A 22850-nucleotide genomic window follows, 5' to 3' on the forward strand; every position below is an offset into this window, starting at 1 on the left:
TTTAACAAACATGTAGTGTTCTGGTTTACGATTTTAAAGAAGTGTTTGTTCCCGTTTTTTTTTTTCCAGGATTTGTTTTTGTGTTAGGCCAGAACTTAAAGACACTGGACACTATTGGTAACCGTCAAAGACCAGACTTCTCACTTAGTGTATCTCAACATGCACAAAATAACAAACATGTGAAAATTTGAGCTCAATTGGTCGTCAAAGTTGCAAAATAATAATGAAAGAAACAACACCATTGGCACACAAAGTTGTGTGCTTTCAGATGCTTGATTACGAGACCTCAAAATCTAATTCTGATGTCTTGAAATCTAATTCGTGGAAAACTACTTCTTCTAGAAAACTACGTTACTTCAGAGGAAGCCGTTTCTCAAAATATTTTATACTATCAACATATCTCCGCTACACATTACCAAGTAAGTTTTTATGCTAAAAAATATTTTGCTTGATTGTTAATAGTGTCCACTGCCTTTAAAGGTAGGGCCGTTGACTGATGAGTTCCCCAAAAAACTAATTAACACAAACAAATTTCTTTGTGAGAAGCACTGCAGCTGTTGGTAGTATAAACTATTTTGAGAAAGTGTTCCCTTTGAAGTAATAATGGTGTGAATAATATTTCACCCAAACAAACATTTGGATCTGAATAAGGGAATCAATGTGTGGTGAAGAGGTTTTCAACTAGTGGTTTAAACCTGCACTGAGGCCTGGACTTGATAATTTTACCGAGACGAAGTTGACGAAGATCCAACACACTTTAGATTCCCATTCATAAATACCTTTTCGGTAAAAAAACATCAACACTTTTTAGCCAAAAAGTAAAATAAATGCAAAAACTATAACATTTCAATGATTTCTTTCAACACAACAGCCCCTCCAGCTATGAAATGGTTAGGCCCTCGGGTAAACAACTCCTTATAAGGAGATGCTGTGCGCGTATTGCGTGATGTGGCACAACTGTTTCGGCCGTTGCTCTCGACCAACAGGAATGAAGAAACTGTCTTATTATGCACAGGTGTAAGCGCGCATGTCACGCCCATGTTAAATGTATGACACTTTTTACTGGTGTTACATCATCCGTTCAAACAACACCTCGTAATGCCCTCTCTACCAATCAGAATGAATTAACTTAGGTATTTATGAATAATGACTCATGCATGAATCTGAGATCTCTGAGGGTTTGTGTCCGATCGCGATTGCTGCAGGCCAGAGATGCGGTTTGTACCTGCTGTCACCTCGTTAAACGTGGATGGATTCAACGTTTGTGTGGTAGTACCATGACAACTGTTTGCTGTTTTCTCAGCAAGTAGACACTTCATTCAGCTGAAACTTCCATGTGTGACTTTTATGGTACCTTTCTTTATAACTTTGCCCATAGTCAAAGATACATGTAACCACAACAACAAATCCATGACCCTACCTAAGAAAGTTGATTGCCTATTTTCCAACAGTTGAAAATGGCAACATGCACAGCAATGAAGATCTATTTAAAGGCAGTGGACACTATTGGTGATTACTCAAAATAATTATCATCATAAAACCTTTCTTGATTACAAGTAATGGGGAGAGGTTGATGGTATAAAACATTGTGAGAAACAGCTCCCTCTGAAGTGACGTAGTTTTTGAGAAAGAAGTAATTTTCCACGAATTTGATTTCGAGACCTCAAGTTTAGAATTTGAGGTCTCGAAATCAAGCATCAGAAAGCACACAACTTCGTGTGACAATGGTTTTTTTTTTTTTTCATTGTTATCACGCAAATTCTACGACCGATTGAGCTCAAATTTTCACAGGTTTGTTATTTTATGCATATGTTGAGATACACCAACTGTGAAGACTAGTCTTCGACAATTACCAATAGTTTCCACTGTCTTTAAAACAGCAAAAAGATAACGAGCTAGACCAACCTTGTACTTTTGGCAGATGCTAAATCCATGTTGTTGGTTGTCTCCCTGGGGTGGACTGCCCAATCCTCGACTGAACAACTTGTCATATTTTGTCGGAAGTGGCTGGCAAAATGAATAAAAAAAGGAAAAATAATCATTAAAGCGAATTTCACAATTATATAATCAACTCAATAATCTAAACTTAAAGCCACCCATTCTGTGGCTAGTTCAGTCACTCAACTGCCCAACAATGGGGCATGATTGTAAATAGTTTAAAAGCCCTGTCTAAGGCCGTGTCCGAATTGGCGACTTCGGCTACAGCTATGGCTAGGGCGCGCGCGTCTGCTATTCTTCAACACTGACAGACGCGCTGATCTAGCCGTAGCTGTAGCCAAAGTCGCCAATTCGGACACGGCCTAAGCTTGGTCTTGAGATAAATCTCTGAGCGCACAGGGTGTTACATTTCAGAGTCTTTATACATACTCTTTAATCTTTAGCGTGAAACCAGACTTTCTGCTTCATCTCACCCATACACTCTTGATTTGTTGTTGAACACACGAGCCATTCCAACAGCTTTATTCCATGTACATTGTACATGTACAACATCTCTTTTGAACTCCTTGCCTCATGCATGTTTTCCTCTATCCTATAATCTAGACTATATTAGTAATTACTCAAAATAATTATTAGCATAAAACCTTACTTTGTAACGAGTAATGGGGAGAGGTTGATAGTATAAAACATTGTGAGAAACGGCTCCCTCTGAAGTGACGTAGTTTTCCAGAAAGAAGTAATTTTCAATGAATTTGATTTCGAGACCTCAAGTTTAGAATTCGAGATCTCGGAATCAAGCATCTGAAAGCACAGGTGACAAGGGTGTTTTTTTCTTTCATAGTTATCCCGTAACTCGGACGACCGATCGTGCTCAAATTTTCACAGGTTTGTTATTTTATGCATATGTTGAGATACACCAAGTGAGAAGACTGGTCTTTGACAATTACCAATAGTGTCCAGTGTCCTTAAGAGGAATATCAATTCCTAACTTCAGCTCCCCCGAGTTCTTTTCACAATGTTTCTTCTTGAAGCACCATACAAAGAGTGACTTAAACCCTTACTTAGGGCGAACATTCGTGAAACAAAAAAGAAGTTACATGGTAACCTAGAGTTTCGGACACAAGAAGGCTTCGCCATCCCCTTCTTGATTGTGAGCTCACACCCTTCAAGACAGTCAAGAGGAAGATGTACGAAGATGTAGTGTGCGCCTCCGTGTTGGCCTCTCACACTGCTCTCGTTTATTATGGTGTCTTTTTCTGCATTCATTATTAATAAGTATAATATTGTTTGATCATCTAATAGTTTAACTCCTGTGCAACCAGTACGTCAAGTTTAAAGGCTCTTGAGTGGACTTTGACTGATCTGTAGAGGAGGTAACTTTTTGACTTTTGCTGATGGAACTACATGTACTCCATCTCTTCCACACACCCCCACCATTACATCTTGCTTATTCAACCCTGTACACAACTCTATAGCTACTGTTGCCTTGACAAACAACTACTATTCAACAATGGAGCAAGTTGACTTCATGACCATTGTCTTCTTTGTCCTTCTTAATATCCGTAACATGTCTTCTATTCAGTACATGTAGTTCAAAGAGGTCCTCAAAACCCCTTTTTTCACTTGCTTTTCATTAATTTTGTGTTTCTTCCTTGCGCCATGAGCATCACTTGTGGTGGATACCGGCACAGTATAAGTGTTCTTATTATTATTAAAACATCCTGATGTTCACACACACATTCCTGACAAATCACCGATACCACATGGCGATTCATCTTAAAACAACCCAACAAGCCTTCAGGGAACTTTACCTCATCTGCCTCCGACCCCAACTCTTTTTCATGGCCGTCGTCAAATCCAATGCTACTCTCGCCTAATTCCACGATTGCAAACTGACAGTCTCCGGACAGATATCAAAACACTGTTTCAGACACACACACACACCCAACGGGGAGTTTTTTAAAAGAATATGAATGGCAGGCGAACTAAGCACTTTTTTGGTGGTGGATTAGTGCATTTGTGTGAACTTGAATGAGAGAGAGAGAGAGAGACTCTCTAGGGCGTAGTAGGTGGACAAACACCATCCCATACTAACCTCCCTCCTCAGGCTTTTCTAGAATCTAATTCCTGACTCCCCTCTAACCACCTTTCCCCCTCAGTTCTTTGCAGTTTTCTCAACTCATATCCTGTCCTGTCAGAGACACTCTACTCGTTCCTATAACTGAGGGCTAATATTTTGGCCAAGGTATAAGGTTTATTTGATTCGCCTGTCACATTATGTGTTGGGTACTTCAATCCTGTGACAACCCAACCCATACGTGACCTGTCACGTCGAAATGAGCTGAAATGAGCTGTACAAAAATAGTCATAAAGTTGTAAATTTTGAAGAGCCCAACTGTTTCTTAGTGGATTCTGATAGAGGAAGACATGCTCTATCAAGAGATTTTTATTTCATTGATTTTTGGAATGATACATTATTTCAAAAACTGGGTCAAAGGTCACGATAACATATTAAAGATAACAGTGACCTACATTTCAGAAAATTTATTTTTGACAAAAGAACTGATTTGAGCATGCAATTTTCATCATTTTGATACCAAATTTGCATATATGTGATGAGAATTGACATGGTTATGACATATTTTTACCAAAAAGGTGGTATTTTACCCTAAAATGTCAGATTTTAGTGCCCTGACCACATGGTAAGTCCGATCGGGCTAAAAATTGCTGTGCATTCATTGCTCATAAGGACCTACAATCACAGCAATTTTTATCAAAATCGGAAGACATGAGGTAAAAAAGTGCGTTGGTCTGACATGTAATGACCCATATACATGTACACCACAAGAAAGCTCTTGGTCTGCAGAATTCAGATATACCAATATTCAAATTTTCAGCTCATTTTGTGGTGACAGGTCACATATTTTGAGCTCCTATTCAGCATTCATGATGTTCAAAGAGAAGAAGAAGGGAGCGGAGATCATGGCAACATCCATTCAGTTTCCTTGATCAATGAGAGGGATTTTTGAATATCATGATGCACTTTAGTCTGGTCTACAGTTGGACAGATCCAATGATTAAAGAACAAAGCTTAACAAATTTGTGTGACTCAACTTTGTGTGTAACATGAACAAATAAATGCATACATGACACCCACGCTAAAAGCTTTTAGCGCAGATAGACGAGCCTGACAGTAATAAATAAGGAAATGAGGCACAGAATTGTACCCAATCTTCATTTAAGCTCAAATAACGACCCCCACATTTGACGTCAGCTTTGAACCACCGAGTGTGGGTTTAAGAGCTTCAATCAGACAGAAAATTACCAACTACTTCATCAAAATTGCTCAGTAACTTTAACAAAAACGATGGTGATTGTCTTAAACTACGTTGCACTATGATCCATCTGTAAGAACAGACAAATTGTGGTAATCACCAACACTAGAGAATGGAACCCACTTACTTAGTGTAAAGTTGCTACACCAACCAATCATTCTAAACCACCATCAGCTATGAATATCGAGTAGTCTGAGTGGAGCAATGGAGGCCCCTAATTCTAATGTTAACGGCAGAACTAGGATGGACAACGATGTCTGCAAATTAAAGTGCACTGTGATCTATTACAGGGCAGTGGAAGAACGGCCATTGTGACTTGATTCCCAAAATGACTTCTTACTCAACTTCATGGTAGTGTTAATATGGGAATCAATGTGTGGTGAAGAGGTTTTTAACTAGCAGTTTAAACCCGCCAAGGCCTGGTTCTTGATAATTTTACCGAGACGAAGTGGAGGTAAATTACCACGAACCAGGCCTCGGCGAGTTTAAACCACTAGTTGAAAACCGATTCAACACACTTTCCCATTCATAAATACCTTTTCGGTCAAAAGAGTCAACACTTTTTGGTCAAAAAGTAAAATAAATGCAAAAGTTATAATATTGTTCAATGATTTCTTTCAACACAACCGGCCCTCCAGCTATGAAATGGTAAGGCTATCGGTTAGACAACTCTTTATAAGCAGATTGCTGTGCGCGTATCGCGTGATGTGGCACAACTGTTGTTCCAGCCGTTGCTCTCTCGACCAAGAGAAATGAAGAAACTGTCTTATAAGCACAGGTGCAAGCTCGCGTGTTACGCCCATGTTTCAACACTTTTTACTAGTGTTATATCATCCATTCAAACACCCCCATGTGATGCCCTCTCAACCAATCAGAATGGATAAACTGTCTTAGGTTTTTTGAATTATTACTATTCTTGATTATTATTATTAATAATACTTTACTTTTTGACCAATAATATATATTTCTAGTAAGGAAACCAAGGATGCCTCATGAGTGAACCTTATCACTGTAGCTCACAAGCCTGAGGAAACCTATAAACAAGGGTGTTTGCTATGTGAACCAGAAACACAGGGTTTAACCCCTACTCTTCCACAACAAGTGTTCTGGAGTCTTTTACATGCAATACCAAAGCTAGTACATGGTACCTACATGTACATTGGGCTTAAAGCCATTGGACACTTTCGGTAAACAGTATTGTCCAAAGGCCCACGCTTCTTGTATCACAACTAATATATAAAATAACAAAACAGTGAAAATTTAGGCCCAATCGGTCATCGGAGTAGGGAGAAAATAAAGGGAAAACCTTGTTTCCGCACGTTTCGCCGTGTCATGACATGTGTTTAAAATAAATCCGTAATTCTCGATAACGAGTATTGATAATTGTTTTAATGTTTTCTCAAAAAGTAAAGCATTTCATGGAACAATGTTTCAAGAGAAGTCTTTCACCATTACCTGCTGTAAACCCTGTAAGTTACTTGTAAATCTGTGCACTTTTTTTTTTCTGTTCCGAAAGTGTATAATGGCTTTAATGTCCCATATGAAGGACAAAGCAATGACGGTAAAGTGTATCTTGCTTAAGGAGACAAATGCCACGACCGGGACTCAAACCCACACTCTGCTGATCAGAAACACCACAGCTTGAGTCCGGTGCTTTTAACCTCTCGGCCAGGACACGCCACAAGGAAATTACAAATATAAACACTGCCCTCAGTAAAAAAAAAAATAAGTCAGTTAAATAAAGTACCCCCCCCCCACCCTTGAGAAAATTTCAACATGTCCGCCCTAAGTATTCTCTTTCCAACATACTGATTACAATGAAAACAATCAGGTACAAAGTTGATAAACCTTACCTATACCAAAATATTGACAGATTTCAGTAATGAAAAAAAAAGAAACAACTCTTTTATTGCCTTCTACGACATTCCACACTTCCCCGTCTGATCGTAATTCTTTTACGACGACTCTCTACTACAACCAGGCAGAATTCTTGACAAACATAATGTCATGACATCACATTGTGCTATATTACTCATTCACAGTTTCTATGAAATATTTGCCAGCCGCTGGCAACAGACATTTACCATGCTCTGTTTTCAGAATAAGTGCCCCTGGCTTCTCTCAGACCCCCCCCCCCTTCTTATATACAATTCCCTGCTTTTTCACAAATGATACTATTTACACATTTTTCCCCGGCATTCTTCCAGACGCTTTTATTGAGTTTCTAGGACTGGCTCCGTGTTCCAGAACATTCATTGATTTTCGGGGACGAGGCGCACTTACACTTGACCCCCTGCGGTCAATGACCCGCTGAACAGAAATTCCTTTCATTGCTAGCAAGGCCCTGTAGAGTAGCTTAAGTGTTTGTGATTTTTAGCGACCTTTTAGTGTTTACCAAATTTGTGTTAAACTAAGGCTCAAAATGTTAAAATTGTCAACAGAATAAAAAGTTTTACAAACTTCTTTTTGTCGTTTGCAATCATGAAATTATGATTGTAATAAAAACAAATGGGAGCACAAAGGTCAAACTAACGGCACTTGTCAAGTTTAGAAACTGACATAAGACAGACTGTTAGTCCTATGAAAATAGCCTTAAAGGAAAGGTACAGGTTTGGTAATTACTCAAAACAAATACTAACTTAAAAACTGACTCAGTAACGAGCATTGGAGAGCTGTTGATAGTATAAAACATTGTGAGAAACGGCTCCCTCTGAAGTAGCATAGTTTTTGAGAAAGAGGTAATTTCTCACTAAAATAATAAAAGACTTCTAGCCAGAAGGCTTGTTATTTTATGCTTCCCTTTAAGTCATCACCACAGAATCAAGAAAAATATTTTGGAAAGGTCTGCAGTTAAACCTTGCTCGACTGTTCACAGTACTGTCTAGTGTCTATGCTGCAATCATCTTAGTTGAGATGCTCAAGTGCAATATCAATATGGCATTCTGGCAAGGAGCCAGTCTTTTACTTCAAGCTTCGCTTTGGTTACATTGATTAAAACAAGTAGGTCTTTAAAACAGGCATGCAACTGCCCGTTAAAAAAAAAAAGAGGACAATTTTCAAAGGCACAACGCAATGCGGAGCGAGGCAGCCGAAATACCACGGGACATGATACCCACAATGGTACCCTAGAAAATGTTGAGGTTTATTATGCTCTTAGGTGCATTGTTAGCGTGTTCTAGGCTTATTTTACATGATTGTAGTTGTACACTGTTGTTGCCAGGCATATATTAGGCTTTACAAAAAAAAACCGATTTTTTAATTTTTTTTTATATAATTTTTATATATTTTTTATTATTTAGTTTTTACTAAAAACGCGGAATTCCGCGGAAACGCGGAAGAGTTGCATGCATATTAAAAGGAGTGTGTACGTTTGATTAATGGAACCAACTGGATTAAAACAAATTCTATATAGTCGTAGATATACATTGTATACTGTACCATAAAGCTAACCCTGGGAAAATTTCATATCCAAAGGTGGTAGCATTTTTGAGATATTGCAGAGAATCTGGAGCGGTATATGTCCTTTCAGGAAGAATAAACTGCAATTAAAATACCCAATCTGAGAAATGCAACTGTTACTAACGCTTCTCCGATTACATTTTGGAGGGAAAAAAAGGCATATCTTTTCCCTTGGTCGCAGAACTTCTCAAAATGCATTTTACTATCGCAAGCTGCAGTACTTCTGACCAAGCAAGTTTTTGTTACCATTCATTTTATAGAGTCATTACCAAACTTCTACAGACACAATGGTGCAATTTCTTTTAATCTTTGCTAAAACTCATTCAATAGTCTTTAATCAATAAGGACATTGAGTTCCCATAAGATTAAACAGATTTAAGGACACTGGACACTATTGGTAATTGTCAAAGACAAGTCTTCTCACTTGGTGCATAGATTAAACAGATTTAAGGACACTGGACACTATTGGTAATTGTCAAAGACAAGTCTTCTCACTTGGTGCATCTTAACATACAATGTACATGTTGTATGCATAAAATATGTATAAAATATGTGAACATTTGAGCTCAATTGGTCATTGAAGTTGCGAGATAATAAGGAAAGAAAAAACACCCTTGTCACATGAAGTTGTGTGCTTTCAGATGCTTGATTTTGAGACCTCAAATTCTAAATCTGAGGGCTCGAAATCAAATTCGTGGAAAATTACCTCTTTCTCGAAAACCACATTACTTCAGAGGGAGCCGTTTCTCACAACGTGTTAGCTAGTGAGCCGTGCACGCCGTGTTAGCACGGCCAGTTGGGCTGAAAACACGGGCAAAATTTTGATGCACGGCTTGGTTGAAGCATCTGAAGCCGTGCTGCAAAATAATTTCAGTGAAAATTACTGAACTTCTTTTATTATTTTGTTGTTGTGCAGTACCAGATTTCCTTCTTCTTTTTGAATGAACATTTCAACGACGCAACCATAAAACAATCACTCGAAGTTGCCTCGAAAACGCTGACCACATTGCGACCACACAAAACACAACACACAAACCACACATTGCACAAGCACGTGCAAATTACACACAACGCAAGCGAGACTTGCAGACTTCGTTTTAACGGTCAGTCGTCGTCATCGACCGTCATCAGCAGGCAGCATGAACTCCATGCACGCGTGGTATGATAGAGGCGAATTCACACACGTTTTCGTTCAGATTAATTTAGATACCAATCTCATCTCCACGTTCCTACAAACCATCGCGCTCTGGATTTTTCTACTATGACGTCAGTATCGGTAACTGAGTGACACGCGGCGCAGTGCACCTTTTACCGCATACATTCTGCAGTTGCTTTATAGATTGGTTCCGCAGTTTTTCCCAACTCGACGGCGGCAAACATGACGATCTTTTTTCCTTCTAGAAATTCAAGGGCACATCGTTTGTGTTTGTTATAGAGTTTAATTGAAACATCAAGACTTTTTTGGATTTCAATGTTTGCATCTCTTGGGTGTTAATTTAATTTCCGCTCGAAAGGTTCAACAACTGGTTCATGTTTCTTTTCAAATCTCAAGTCGGTTTTGCTTAGACCTCCCAAATTTATTTTTCAATGCAAGTACGTTTTTTGCCCAGTGGAACTACATGTACTTAAATGGCACTGTCTTTCGTAACTGTTTGTTCTTTATTCCCCGCAGACTGTTTACAAATTGCCTTTGACCCAGTTTCAACAATAAACAACCTATAAGACTTAAACGTTATGAAACCTAAACAAATACTAAGGAAAATATTAATTACCATGATCAGTCAGTTTAAATTAAGCAAACAATTATGGTACATCTTGACATTTTGATTGGTTGGAAATACTTGGTGTCAATCATTATTTTACATTAATTAATTGATTTGTTTAAAATAAATACAAAAAACTATTATCAGCTTCTTGACCTAAGGCCTATAGTTCTGAAATCGAATGGATAAGAATGGATACAAAATTAACATTAGTAAATGATAACTCTTAATTTCTTCAATACCTCTTCATTTTTTTTTAGTCTTTAAGCAAAAATTTGTATCAAGAGTAACACATGCCCAAAAATATTTTGTTTACAGCAAACTTGTACTGCATTATTTGTATCGCTTTTAAATCATTTTGGGCTAAATGGGTCCAAGCTCCATGGTCCAAGTAACTGCTTTGAACTGGCCTAATATTGCCCCAGAAACATTACATAATGTGTATTTGTTTAAAGTTCAAATACAAACCTTGTCAAACCATGGAGGTAGAAATAGCTCTATGGTCAAACTGGCATGTGACTAAAGTGACACAAAAACGAAGGATTGACATAATATTGTAAATTGAACAGTGCAAGTCTTTATTGAAAAACACAAATCAAGTAGACTTGGTTGTAACCTGTTTGGAATGATTCATGTGTTATTTGTTGTTTGCATCTTCTTTGTTACAAAGTTTGATCATTATTGCCAACAAGGAGCAAAAATAGTGGACGTCGATCACCTTTACAATATCTATTTACTTGTAACAGAGAAATATTTACTTGTAACAGAGAAATAGGTACCAGAAATGCATCAGAAACCACCAGAGAGCACCTACAGTAGCCAGAGCTTCCAGGGCCCTTAAGGGGGGGGGGGGGCGGGTGAGACAGACTTGGCACTGCGCGCTCGTGTTGTGTGCTACGCACACAATGTTTCTATTTTTTGTAGTGATTTTTGGTTGCACTCCCACTTTTTCAGTTTGCACTCCCACTTTCCAAATTCCTGGCTAAGACACTGGTTTCTCACAATGTTTTATACTATCAACCTCTCCCCATTACTCATTACCAAGAAAGGGTTTATGCTATAATTATTTTGAGTAATTACCAATAGTGTCCTCTGCCTTTAAAACACCAATGATGTACCATCATGAAGTGCTTTTACCAACAAAAAGAATTGCTACGAACAATTCTTCCAAACCAAATGAAGCAACCTGCTTTTAATAAACAACTGTAGTCTGATATACCCGATGGCTTCGTCGTCAGCACTCTCCCCCCCCCCAATTTCATAAATGAGCTGAGCTTCTTAACTTCATAAATTCCATCACGATATGGGATCCCTTATCACACGATTTGTCATGGATTTTGCGCATGTAATGATATAGCCCTAGACTGGGTGGTTAGTTATTGACCAAGACCGAAGTGAAGTCTATGATTTATCATATACTGTACATGCCCCTGAGGTTTCCCTAGCTCTGCCGAGGGGGAAAGGAATTACTTTCATGATTTTTTTTTGTCTTTCACCTAATAGAAGTCAGGTTAGACGCTGTGGGCAAGTGATGTCACTGTTAATGGATCATGAAGGGAAGCCGTCATTTAGAATGTCTTTAAAGGTGACTAGATATGCAAGAATCTGTTCCCTAATTTGTAACTAATTATTTTTCTTCCACTCATCCATACACACATATTCCATGCTTCTCCTGAGGACAATGAGAGCAAACTGTTCAAAATGTCACAAACAAACCAGTAGTTTGGCCACTTGGATACTCCTTTCCAACAGCCAAAATTGGATCTCTCAAGCTCTACTTAAGCAGCATCAACACCGGCAGTCAAGTTTTCTCCTGAAGACGAGCAGCGTATACTGTTTGAAGCGTCAAGACCAAACCGACTCTTTTCAGAGCCAACACCCCCACAAAAAAGGTTTACTCGCAAGTTTACTACTTATTTATGGTTTATTCTTACCTTTTTTTTGTCGATCACATAAAAGGCCTGTGAGTCTTGCAGCAGCATGCGATCTCTGTTCTCTGAGTCAAAGGTCACTGTGGTGATAGGCTCCCGTCGTCCCAGCCAGGCCTCGTGGTGGCCCGCTTTATTGAGTTTCTTGGCCCACGCACTAATCCCCTGTCTGAGGAAATCATACTCTGTGATCTAGAAAACAGTTTCAAAAAAAAGAAATTATCAAAATCTTAAGAGAAGTTGTTATTTGCTTATTTGTTATTGCTACTTCACAGACTATACACTCGGAGTGCATCAAATGTTTAGGATCGCCTTTCTAATAGAATCAAGAGAGCCTCAGAGAGTGGTCAAGTGCACTGGACTCGAGCTCTGGTGTTTCTGATCAGCAGAATGAAGGTCCACTCTGGTCCTCGCGAGGCAGCCCCAGTTAGGGCCTTCACTTAAAGCTAAGTTCCCCCAGTGGCTGCAGAATGCACCCCATCAGTCTCAAGTTACACTTAAAGCTTAGTTCCCCCAGTGGCTGCAGAATGTACCCCATCTGTCTCAAGTTACACTTAAAGCTAAGTTCCCCCAGTGGCTGCAGAATGCACCCAATCGGTCTCAAGTTGCACTTAAAGCTTAGTTCCCCCAGTGGCTGCAGAATGTACCCCATCTGTCTCAAGTTGCACTTAAAGCTTAGTTCCCCCAGTGGCTGCAGAATGTACCCCATCTGTCTCAAGTTGCACTTAAAGCTTAGTTCCCCCAGTGGCTGCAGAATGTACCCCATCTGTCTCAAGTTGCACTTAAAGCTTAGTTCCCCCAGTGGCTGCAGAATGTACCCCATCGATTTCAAGTTACACTTAAAGCTTAGTTCCCCCAGTGGCTGCAGAATGTACCCCATCGGTGTCATAATTAAAACATATAAATATTTCTTTTTGCTCAAGCTGAAGATAGGTATCAAAGTTAGTACTAAAAGGAACTAAGTACTAAATCCACATGTGAGGTGCTGATCTTTACCAGTTTCGAACAAGGTTTCAATGAGGAGTAAAGATCTAAGAAGGATCCCAAAAATCATTCAAAATGGCTGCCCCCCAAAAATCAGAAATAAACAAAAGTCCCCGACAATTTTGTGGGGAACATTTTTATCATTGTGAATTCAGGTGGCAAACAGTGAAGACTTGAGTGTGTCTCTGGTGGGGATGGGGGGGGGGGGGGGGGGGTTGCGGGTTGCGGTTCATTGGAATATCAGTAGATTATCGGGAAGTGTGAGGGTCAATCGAGGAAGAAGAGCCAGTCTCGATTCCTTGCTTACTAAACACAGCCTGGTGAGACGAGGCGTGTGGATTACCACTTGAGCATTACTCATCTTAAAGTGAAGGTACAACAATTTCGTTGGTTTAAATTTTGACAGACTGTTCAGGTTTTGTACGAAATCCAATACTTGATGAACAAAGATGAACAAAGAAACATATTCTAATTGAGTAACAATTACGTCAATGGCTGTAAGTGTCCAGTTCCTTAAGAAGCTTCCTCGAGTTTCCCTCACACAGTGACTAAATTTGTAGGAAATTTGTTTACCTTCAATAACAAAAATCTATATGAAAAAAAAAACAGATTTGGAAAGAATTAAGCCTTTATGAAAATAACACATAAGTCTCAAGAATAAAAAAAATACTTGCAACTTTAAGATCCCATTTTGCCCATCAAAATCTTACAAAAGGACAACCAAACCTACCCAAAAAAAAGCACCCAAAACTTCAGTCACTATTCACTTACATTAATGATATTCAATTCTAGCAAAAAGTTGAAGAAAAAGAAGAAGAGATTTTCTGGAAACGACGTCAACTTAATTCCCAAGTTTCAAAAAATGTCCCTTTAAGGGCGATGAAAGGTGAACAACATGAAATGGGGAAGACGCCACACACACACAATGAGGCTTTGCGGGGACCAACTCACCGTGCGATCCGTGTAGATGATGACTAGAAGCATTGTATGGGGATTAATGGCCATGACGCTAGGTTGGTGGTTATAGCCCGGCAGTCGACACTGCAACTGTAAAATCAACACACGACCATCAGTATTTGATTACTATCTACTGGGGAGACTGGAAGCTAAGTATCAGCAGACATGCCAACCTCTGGGATCACAAACCTGTATTCTGAAACCCAAAAACCTGTATTTTGCATCAAAAACCTGTATTTATTTTTTTTACACGCGTAAACGTAGTTTTAAGCCCCGAGACAGGCAAAATAGAGAAGGTGTGAAGGCCATTAAGTTATCAAACAGCATAATTAAACCAGTTAATTACAACTTGAAGAAAAAAAATAAAAATAAAAAAAAAATAAACAATAAAATAAACAATAAAATAAAATAAAAAATAAAATAAAAAATAAATTAAAAAATAAATTAAAAAATAAATTAAAAAATAAATTAAAAAGTTGGGCAGAGGTTTCCCTACGGGTGGTTAACCTAATGGAACAGGTTTTTGTATGAAAAAAGATATTGATGAATCATATCTTAAAGACATTGATTAATCATATCCTATTTCATATAGAAACCCTTGTCAATTAATTAAATATCATTTTATTTGTCAAAAGAAGACAAGTACAAAACAAAACCAATTTAATTTCAATAAAAAAGACAAAAAAAACCAAATCATCCCAAAAAGTTTCGTTTGTTGTATTTGGGGGCATAGTTCTTAAATTTATCTTATAAAAATCTCGCTTCAGGCGCTCTATATCTTTTGTGTCTTTATTTTGGCAAAAAATTCTTTTGCAAACTCGATTCGGCCGTTCACAAAACGACCGATACCATATAAGGGCATTTGACAACAGCGCCCTCTGTTGTTCAATGAATTGTGTTAGACTGGTTCCCTGTGAAATCGGGACGTCGGATAAACTGGCGTGTAGTATGCAATGCAGGTTTGTGCTACTAGCGTGCGTGCAATGATGGATGCGAGGGAATCTCCGTTGCGCTCGCTCGATGTGTGGTGAAAGTTGAATAAGGAATACCCCTGTGGAATAATAGAGTTCACTGGATAATCATTATCGGCCGTAAGTAGTCGGCCGAAAACTTATTTGTGTCAATAAAAAAACATTGAACTTGAGTTAAAAAAGGGCACGACGGCCAACTGGAATAAAATTGTATTTTTGCGGTGGCGATGCTCAAACTGTATTTTTTACAAAAACCCGTACGACATACGGGAAAAACGTACTAGTTGGCATGTCTGTATCAGGCATCGGGGTATCGGCCGGCCTCTTATCTTGTAAATTAGAATATTTAATCGGAAAACTAACAAGGAAAAAAACCTGCAGTTGCAAAACTTGTTCAGAGATTTTGTAGGAACATCAAAGCATAAGTTTACTGTAATTTCATTCGGTATTAAGATGCTGACTTATAGAGACAGCCATGACCGGACTGGATAGCTAAGTTGGTAGTGTGCTAGTACGTTAATCCTGAGGTCATTAAATTAAGTCACGCTCAAGTCAATTTATATTAATTGTTTAAACCTAAATCATTCATCACTAAGCGTAACAATTAAGACGTTTTTCCAACAGTTGCTTTACCCTTCCCTTCTTAATAATAATATTAATAAAAATAAACTTAGTGGCTTCTTATATAGCGCTCAGGTCCGTCATGCAGTGACGCTCATAGCGCTTCAACATTGTTACCCCTGGTCCCTAGGCCTTATATCATTCCTTAAACCATCTCAGCTCCCTGGGGAGTATACAGCCGGTGCTGCGAGTTACCGCATTCCATGCTTATCATTCACATAAACCATCTCTGCCCTCACAGGTACCAATAAACACATTGTACATGTACACCCGGGTGGAGAGAAGCGTATGGTTACGTGTCTTGCTCAAGGACACAAGTGTCATGACCGGGATTCGGAACAAACACTCTGCTGAACAGAAACACCAGAGCTTAACCGCTCAGCCACGACACTCCCATTTACCCAAATCAAAGTAGATTTGAACCCCACACAATTGCTACTCTTTTTCTAAGTAAACAAAGAGCAGCCAACTTATAATAGTTCTTAAGACCAGAGTACTTTTTCCGATCCATGTAAACATGTCCACTGTTTGCCTTCTAGACACGCTGAGCTGTCCCCAGTGTCTCCCATGAAGAGAGTGCATTAAAAGTCCGTTCAACCAACCCTGTCATGAACTTTTCATGTTTTTGTTTTTAAACTTCAACTTAAAGTACACAATGTAAATGGTCCAGCAATGGAGCTTAACTTTTGTTGGTGGGTCGAAATAAATAACTTGAAAACTCAAAATTCCATTTGTAACTAAACTTATACATTGTACAACAAAAGTATTGACAAGTTTTGCATGTTTGTCAATTTCTTTGTCTGATTAAACTACTTAGATGCATGCTGGACACCTGGACAAGCCATTGAAAACGCCTGAGCTTGGAAAACATTGATCTAAAATATCTGCTTACATTTGTAGTTCAAGTGTTTATTGATTTCAGGAATGGGTGGATAATAAGTTGAGGTATTTTAGACTGCGATTCTTAGAAAGAAATCTGAGAAATTGCACACTCTCCCCCCCCCCCCCCCCCCCCTCAAAACATAAATAAATAAATAATAATAATAGGAGTGTGATTGACAAAAATAAACAATTCTGTCTGCGAAAAAAGAAGAGAAAAAAAACGTTGTCAGGACTAAAATTTGGTCAGAAAAAATCTTGTACATGTACTTGTTACCATCAGAAGTATAGTTACCTACCGGAAACAACTTCTGCTTACAAGTAAGTGGCAGTTATACCAACAAAAAAAGTTGAGCAGCTGAGTAGATTTCCCTTGCGACGCTTAGCAAATAACAGCCTAGTCAGTTCACTGGTAAGCGGAAAAAGTACATAATAGTCCCCCGGAGAGCGCGTCGAGTGGCATATACCACTGGATCTGTTATGTAGCCCCAGGGCTGACAGAGCAGAGAATGTACCGTAAATCACATTATCTCGGGGACTTAAAGAGTTCCTATGTCTGGTGCTCACAACCCCGACCACAAAATATTCCTGACCCCCCCAAAAAAGAAAGGAAAAAGATCCTTTAATTTAAAATGTTGATCCAAGGTAACCTCCAGGGATTGAATTGAAATAGGAGGGGCAGTAACATACTCCCCTGCGGGGTCTTAGAAGTGTATCTCGTATAATCCAGTCACTGACTTACATTGCTGTCTAATGCTTTCATCTTGTACTCAAGTAGGACTCAAACTAAGTGTCAATGATATACGTCGACTTTTAAATAGATCACCGCCCAAAAAGACTGTTAAGAGTTTTAAAACCAATAATATTTCTCAATGGAGATGGCACAGCATTCATTTTTTTGGTAAATTAATTTCATATCTGGAATTATCAAGACCTGATATCGACGGCAGTGTCTTTAAATACCTCCTGAATTGTGTTGTTCAATCAAGTTTGTTTTCCCAAGCAGAAAAAAAAGTGATGAGTATTTTCTTATCAAAATGTCCCTAGGTGGTGTTTTTCTTTATTATACGGCAAACAAACAAGTTCCTGTGATGATATACATGAACAGCGTACCTTTTTGGTTGTGAGGTTATAGACGAGAATGTTTCCTTTGTTGTCTGAGGCTGCAACGAATTTACCATTTGTGCTGACTGTGAGGAGAGCGATGGAGTCCTCCATAGGGGGGAAGGTGTGAAGCAGGTTGGGCTGTATGCTGTCAACTCGTACCACCTACAGATTGTCAAATTAGCATTATAGGCAAGGATATTTAGATATGCAATCAACATTCCACCGAGCAAGACGACCGATTGAGCTGAAATTTTCACAGGTTTGTAATTTTATGCAGAGATACACCAACTGTGAAGACTAGTCTTTGACAATTACCAAGAGTGTCCACTGTCTTTAACATTGTTTAATTATTAAAGCATCCCACCCATTTACTGTTTCATGTTTATAAGCCAGTTACTCTCAATGACAATTTGTTCCACTTTTCTAATATTGATTAATCTCATGGACTGTCCATATGTGCCAGAAGACAAGAGTCGTATTGCAAAATTAATCTACCTTTTTTTCCGCTGCAAATTGAGCCCACTTTGTATTTTGTGAGTTTATCTAATCTGTACTTACTTGCACTGATCCATTCTGTGAGGCTAGGATTAACTGCTCTGAGTCCTGAGTGAATGTCATTAGGTGTGCAGGTTGAAGGCCGGATGGAAGGGCCGGGACCTTTGAGTAAATAAGAATCAAGAAGATATCAGTATAAGCCACAAGGAAAACTGACTGGGTAAATTTTGAAATGATTTTTGGGGTTGAATAAAGAATTCATTAGAGTGGGATTGGAACCCCATCCGGAGGTTGTTGGTTCGAGTCCCACTCTAGTAAATTCTTTGTTCAACCCCAAAAATCAAGAATAAAGAAGGTAGCAAAACATCCATCCTTTGATGAAGGACAATTTTATCAAGAGTTTTTGGATGACTATAGACCATGTGACCTTTGCTTACAATAAGTGTGACCCTGTACATTCTTTGGAAGCTACTGCATTGGTCATATGGGAAAGTTGACATTTTGTGTCAAAATTCCAACATGAATTCAACAATTATGAAAGTAAAAGCTGGACAAGTTTTGAGATGTGCCCCCTTTCAAAAGTTAAAAAGCATTGGAAAGTGCAATCTCTATGAAATACATGATTTTATGTGATCCTCCATTAGGTTGTGTACAACTTGTGCCTGCAGGAAGTCCAGGCTTGGTGGCTCTTTTGTAAACATGTGATGTCACAGGTTACATCGTCTATTGACCCCTTGCACACACGTCACACGCGGCGACTGTGCCACGCTCACCATTGGTTGGCAGTTAGGTCTACGTGTAAACGCCGCGTCGCCGAAAAATGCGCACTTCACTGAATATCGCACAGTGACATTTCCCACCAATATGGCGCATCCAAGATTATTCGATGATGATGACATCAGGTGAATTGGGTCAAGTGCGGATGACTTGTGTGCACAGTAGTCGTACGATGTGACAGTGTGTATACGGGTGGGTCATGCGGTGTGATCGCACGCACCACGCACAGGTTATACGGGTGGGTTTACAGCGGCGTCTTTTCGGAGCGAATAATGCGACTGCCTTGAGCAAGGCTATAGAATCTGGGGCTAATTTCATGGCTCTGCTTACCACTGAATTCTGTGTAAGCGATCACCAATCTTCACTAACAGGGCAAGCACCGAATTTCTGCGATAGCTGTGTAGGCGAAAAAATACCTTCTAGTTTGGACTACGCACGCACACAAGCAGAAATTCCCTGCTAAACCACGAAATACGGTTGACGTAACCGAGGAATGCCCTGATGCTGTTAGCACCGATTCCTTGCCCAAGTAAGCAGAGCCATGAAAATCCATGCTAATCCATGAATTATGCTTGGCGTTAGCACGGAACTCCCTGCTTCGGTAAGCATCGATTCTTTGCCTATGGTAAGCAGAGGCAACCTTGCTTGGTATAGGGACAATCATTCTAAATCAGAGACAATCAGGAGTCGATTTCACAAAGGGTTATAGGACTTTTTAAAACATGTGACTTGTCCTAAGTTAGGACGAGTAACTCTTCCTAACCTCGAGATAAGACTAGTATAAATCTATTCGTGAAATCCACCTCTGAATCCAAAATATATTTTGAGTCTGAGGTTTTCATGCTATGTGATTTTAATAGATTCCTTACTTACATCGGGAACAAAGGAAATTAAATTTTTTGTTTTACCCTTTTTTGTTTTTACTTTTACAATGATGTATGTTATAATTTCCCGAGTTCTGTGAACAAAATCAACCATTTTCAATGGACTGTTTTCTTTAAAAGGACAATAATTACAATAATAACAATAATAATAATTACAAAATTTATAGAGCGCTAAATACGCAAGTTTCTAAGCGCTATAACCAGATTGACTAAACACATGGGTTTTAAGTTGAGATTTAAAAGTGTCTAATGAAGGAGCTGCTTGAATGTGGGTGGGTATATAGCTTGTTGGGGAAAGCTGGAAATGAGCAAATTGAAGACGAGCGAAGGCGTCGGGTAGCTGATGAAAGTGAAGAAGAACGAAGGGCTATGATTGGAGCTATTCCCTTTAAGTATGTGTCTTACCTTGGCCAGGGAGAGTGGGGTATGAGTCAAGTGGAACAGCCGGACTCGATTCACATCTGAATAGGCCAGCCATCTGCCGCAACGGCTTATAGCACTGCAGGCTACGTGCTCGCCCTGTACAGAGAAAGAGAGAGGGGGGGGGGGAGAAAAAGATTGCCAAAGTAAGATGACAAACTCATAATAAAGTAATCATCGTTAAAATCCTATGACAAGCTGTATGATGGAGATGGTTAATAGATAAAATATTTATCCATTACCTAAGAACAAAAAAATCATGTTGAAAATGGAAAATCTCTTCATTAAAGGCAAAGGGTACCATTGGGGGTTTTTTCTGGAGGAAATTTGTTCACTTTCTGTCGTTTTTTTAATGAGCACACCATACAACAAACCAATGATAGGCATCTACTTTGAAATTAGACAACAGTTTTTACAATTCGACAGGGATTTCGTTCTCGTTTCTAAAAAGCTTACTGCAATGGCCGCAATAAAACTGAACAGCAGTGATTTTGTTTTTATTATATTATTATTATTAAGTATTATTTTATATACAGGGTAGCCCTGTTCTCCCTGGGGGCCCTGTAGAAAAGCAATACACAGAACAGGAGATAAACAAATACACATGTATAAAGAACAATCCCCACAAAAGCACCAACAGCCCTCTATACCACCAGGAACAAAACAGAGAGAAAGGGCAACAAAAAGCCAATAATGTAAAATAAATCAATGACTCCGTAAACGCCAGTACCTAGTAGAAGTGAATAAAGTCAAGTTTGGCTCATTACGCAATCTCTCATGCAAACCATTCCATAAAAGGGAACCTTCTAAAGAAATGCTTCTTTTGCCTTTCTCAGTCCTCACTTTAGGCACACACAACCCATTACTCTCTGCATTTCTGGTGGAATAGGTATGCCTTGAAGCCGTACGGGAAAATAAGTCTTGCTGATAAATGGGTAAGTTACCATTGATGGCGTTGTGAACTAACTTGATGTTTTGAAACTTCCATCTATTTTCGATAGAAACACATCTTAATTTTGATAATACAACATCAGTAGGGGTCCGAGGGTCAGCTTGCAGTATAATGCGTCCCATTTTCTTTTGCAGTTTGACAACACTATCTCTGAGGTTGGCATTACAATTTGACCAGGCAGAACTACAATAATCAAAGTGTGGTTGAACTAGGGAGTTAGCGAGCATTCTAGAGCTTTGTTCAGTAAGAAAGGGTCGTAGACGCCTTAATAAAGCAAGCTTAGAATTAATCTTCCTACTAGTAAAATGAATATGATCGTTCCAGTCTATAGATTGATCCAGGTGAATGCCCAAGTATTTAAAACAATTCACACATTCCAGAATGTCATTATTAACTTTGATTTCCATGGGTATGTTAACCATAGCAAGTTTTTGCCTAGTCCCTGCTAACATATACTTAGTTTTGGTAGTGTTCAAAATGAGTCTATTTCTTTTTAACCACACGCTGTACATAATTATAGTGTCGTCAGCATACATCATTACTTGACCTGTAGTTACAGAATTGGGAAGATCGTTTACAAACAAAGTGAATAATTGCGGCCCCAGAATTGAGCCCTGTGGCACACCTAACTGGACGCTGGCTGGTTTAGAAATATCGTTACCTATGCAGACACTTTGAAGTCTGTCCTGTAAGTAGTTGGTGAACCAAGACAGAGCTGAATCAAAGATCCCGTAAGTTGAAAGTTTACTAAGCAGTAGATTGTGGTCGACGGTATCGAAGGCCTTTTTAAGGTCTAAAAAAACAATGCCCGTCAAACGACCCTGATCCATCTGCTTGTACAAGAAGTCAGTGACATAGCACAGCACGGTATTGGTTAAGTGAGCTTTCCTAAAACCAGATTGTTGAACAGCAAGAAGATTATTAGTGACAAGAAACTCATGTAACTGGTTATGGACTACCCTTTCAAGAACCTTCTTTATGACAGGAATGACTGATATTGGCTGATAGTTGTTCATTTGTTCCTTGTCACCTCCCTTGAAAATAACAGTAACTCGGGATTTTTTCCATTCAAGTGGTATTTTACCTGTCCTCAAGGAAAGATTATAAAAACGAGTTAAATGTGAACAAATGACCGGTGAGGCTGCTTTTAACAGCCGAACACTAATGCCATCAAGACCAGTGGCTTTACCATTAGTCATTCCATGTATTTCCTTTTTCACAAACTCTTCGTTGAGTGTTTCAAGAACAAACTGAGATTGAGATAGAGAGTGAGCTTGCCCTACTGTATGATCAATTGATTGAGTTTGACTCGGTGAAGTATTGTTGATGACCGACACACATTGTGGGCCAGCTGTGACAAAAAAAAACAATTAAACTGTT

The 22850-nt window shown here is 39.0% G+C and overlaps 1 protein-coding gene across 1 annotated transcript in view; it reads right to left on the reverse strand.

The window, feature by feature from the left end:
• The window catches only part of LOC117289272 (U3 small nucleolar RNA-associated protein 4 homolog), a 54577-nt gene that overhangs the window by 2086 nt on the left and 29641 nt on the right, over positions 1 to 22850 (reverse strand). The window contains exons 11-16 of the mRNA XM_033770317.1: positions 20504 to 20617; positions 18501 to 18599; positions 17949 to 18104; positions 14359 to 14454; positions 12430 to 12615; positions 1906 to 2007 (exon numbers count right to left, since the gene is read on the reverse strand). Coding sequence (XP_033626208.1) covers positions 1906 to 2007; positions 12430 to 12615; positions 14359 to 14454; positions 17949 to 18104; positions 18501 to 18599; positions 20504 to 20617 — 753 coding nt within the window. The remainder of the gene's footprint in view (positions 1 to 1905; positions 2008 to 12429; positions 12616 to 14358; positions 14455 to 17948; positions 18105 to 18500; positions 18600 to 20503; positions 20618 to 22850) is intronic.

Source organism: Asterias rubens, chromosome 4 (genome assembly GCF_902459465.1).
Source record: "Asterias rubens chromosome 4, eAstRub1.3, whole genome shotgun sequence".
NCBI classification, from domain to species: domain Eukaryota; kingdom Metazoa; phylum Echinodermata; class Asteroidea; order Forcipulatida; family Asteriidae; genus Asterias; species Asterias rubens.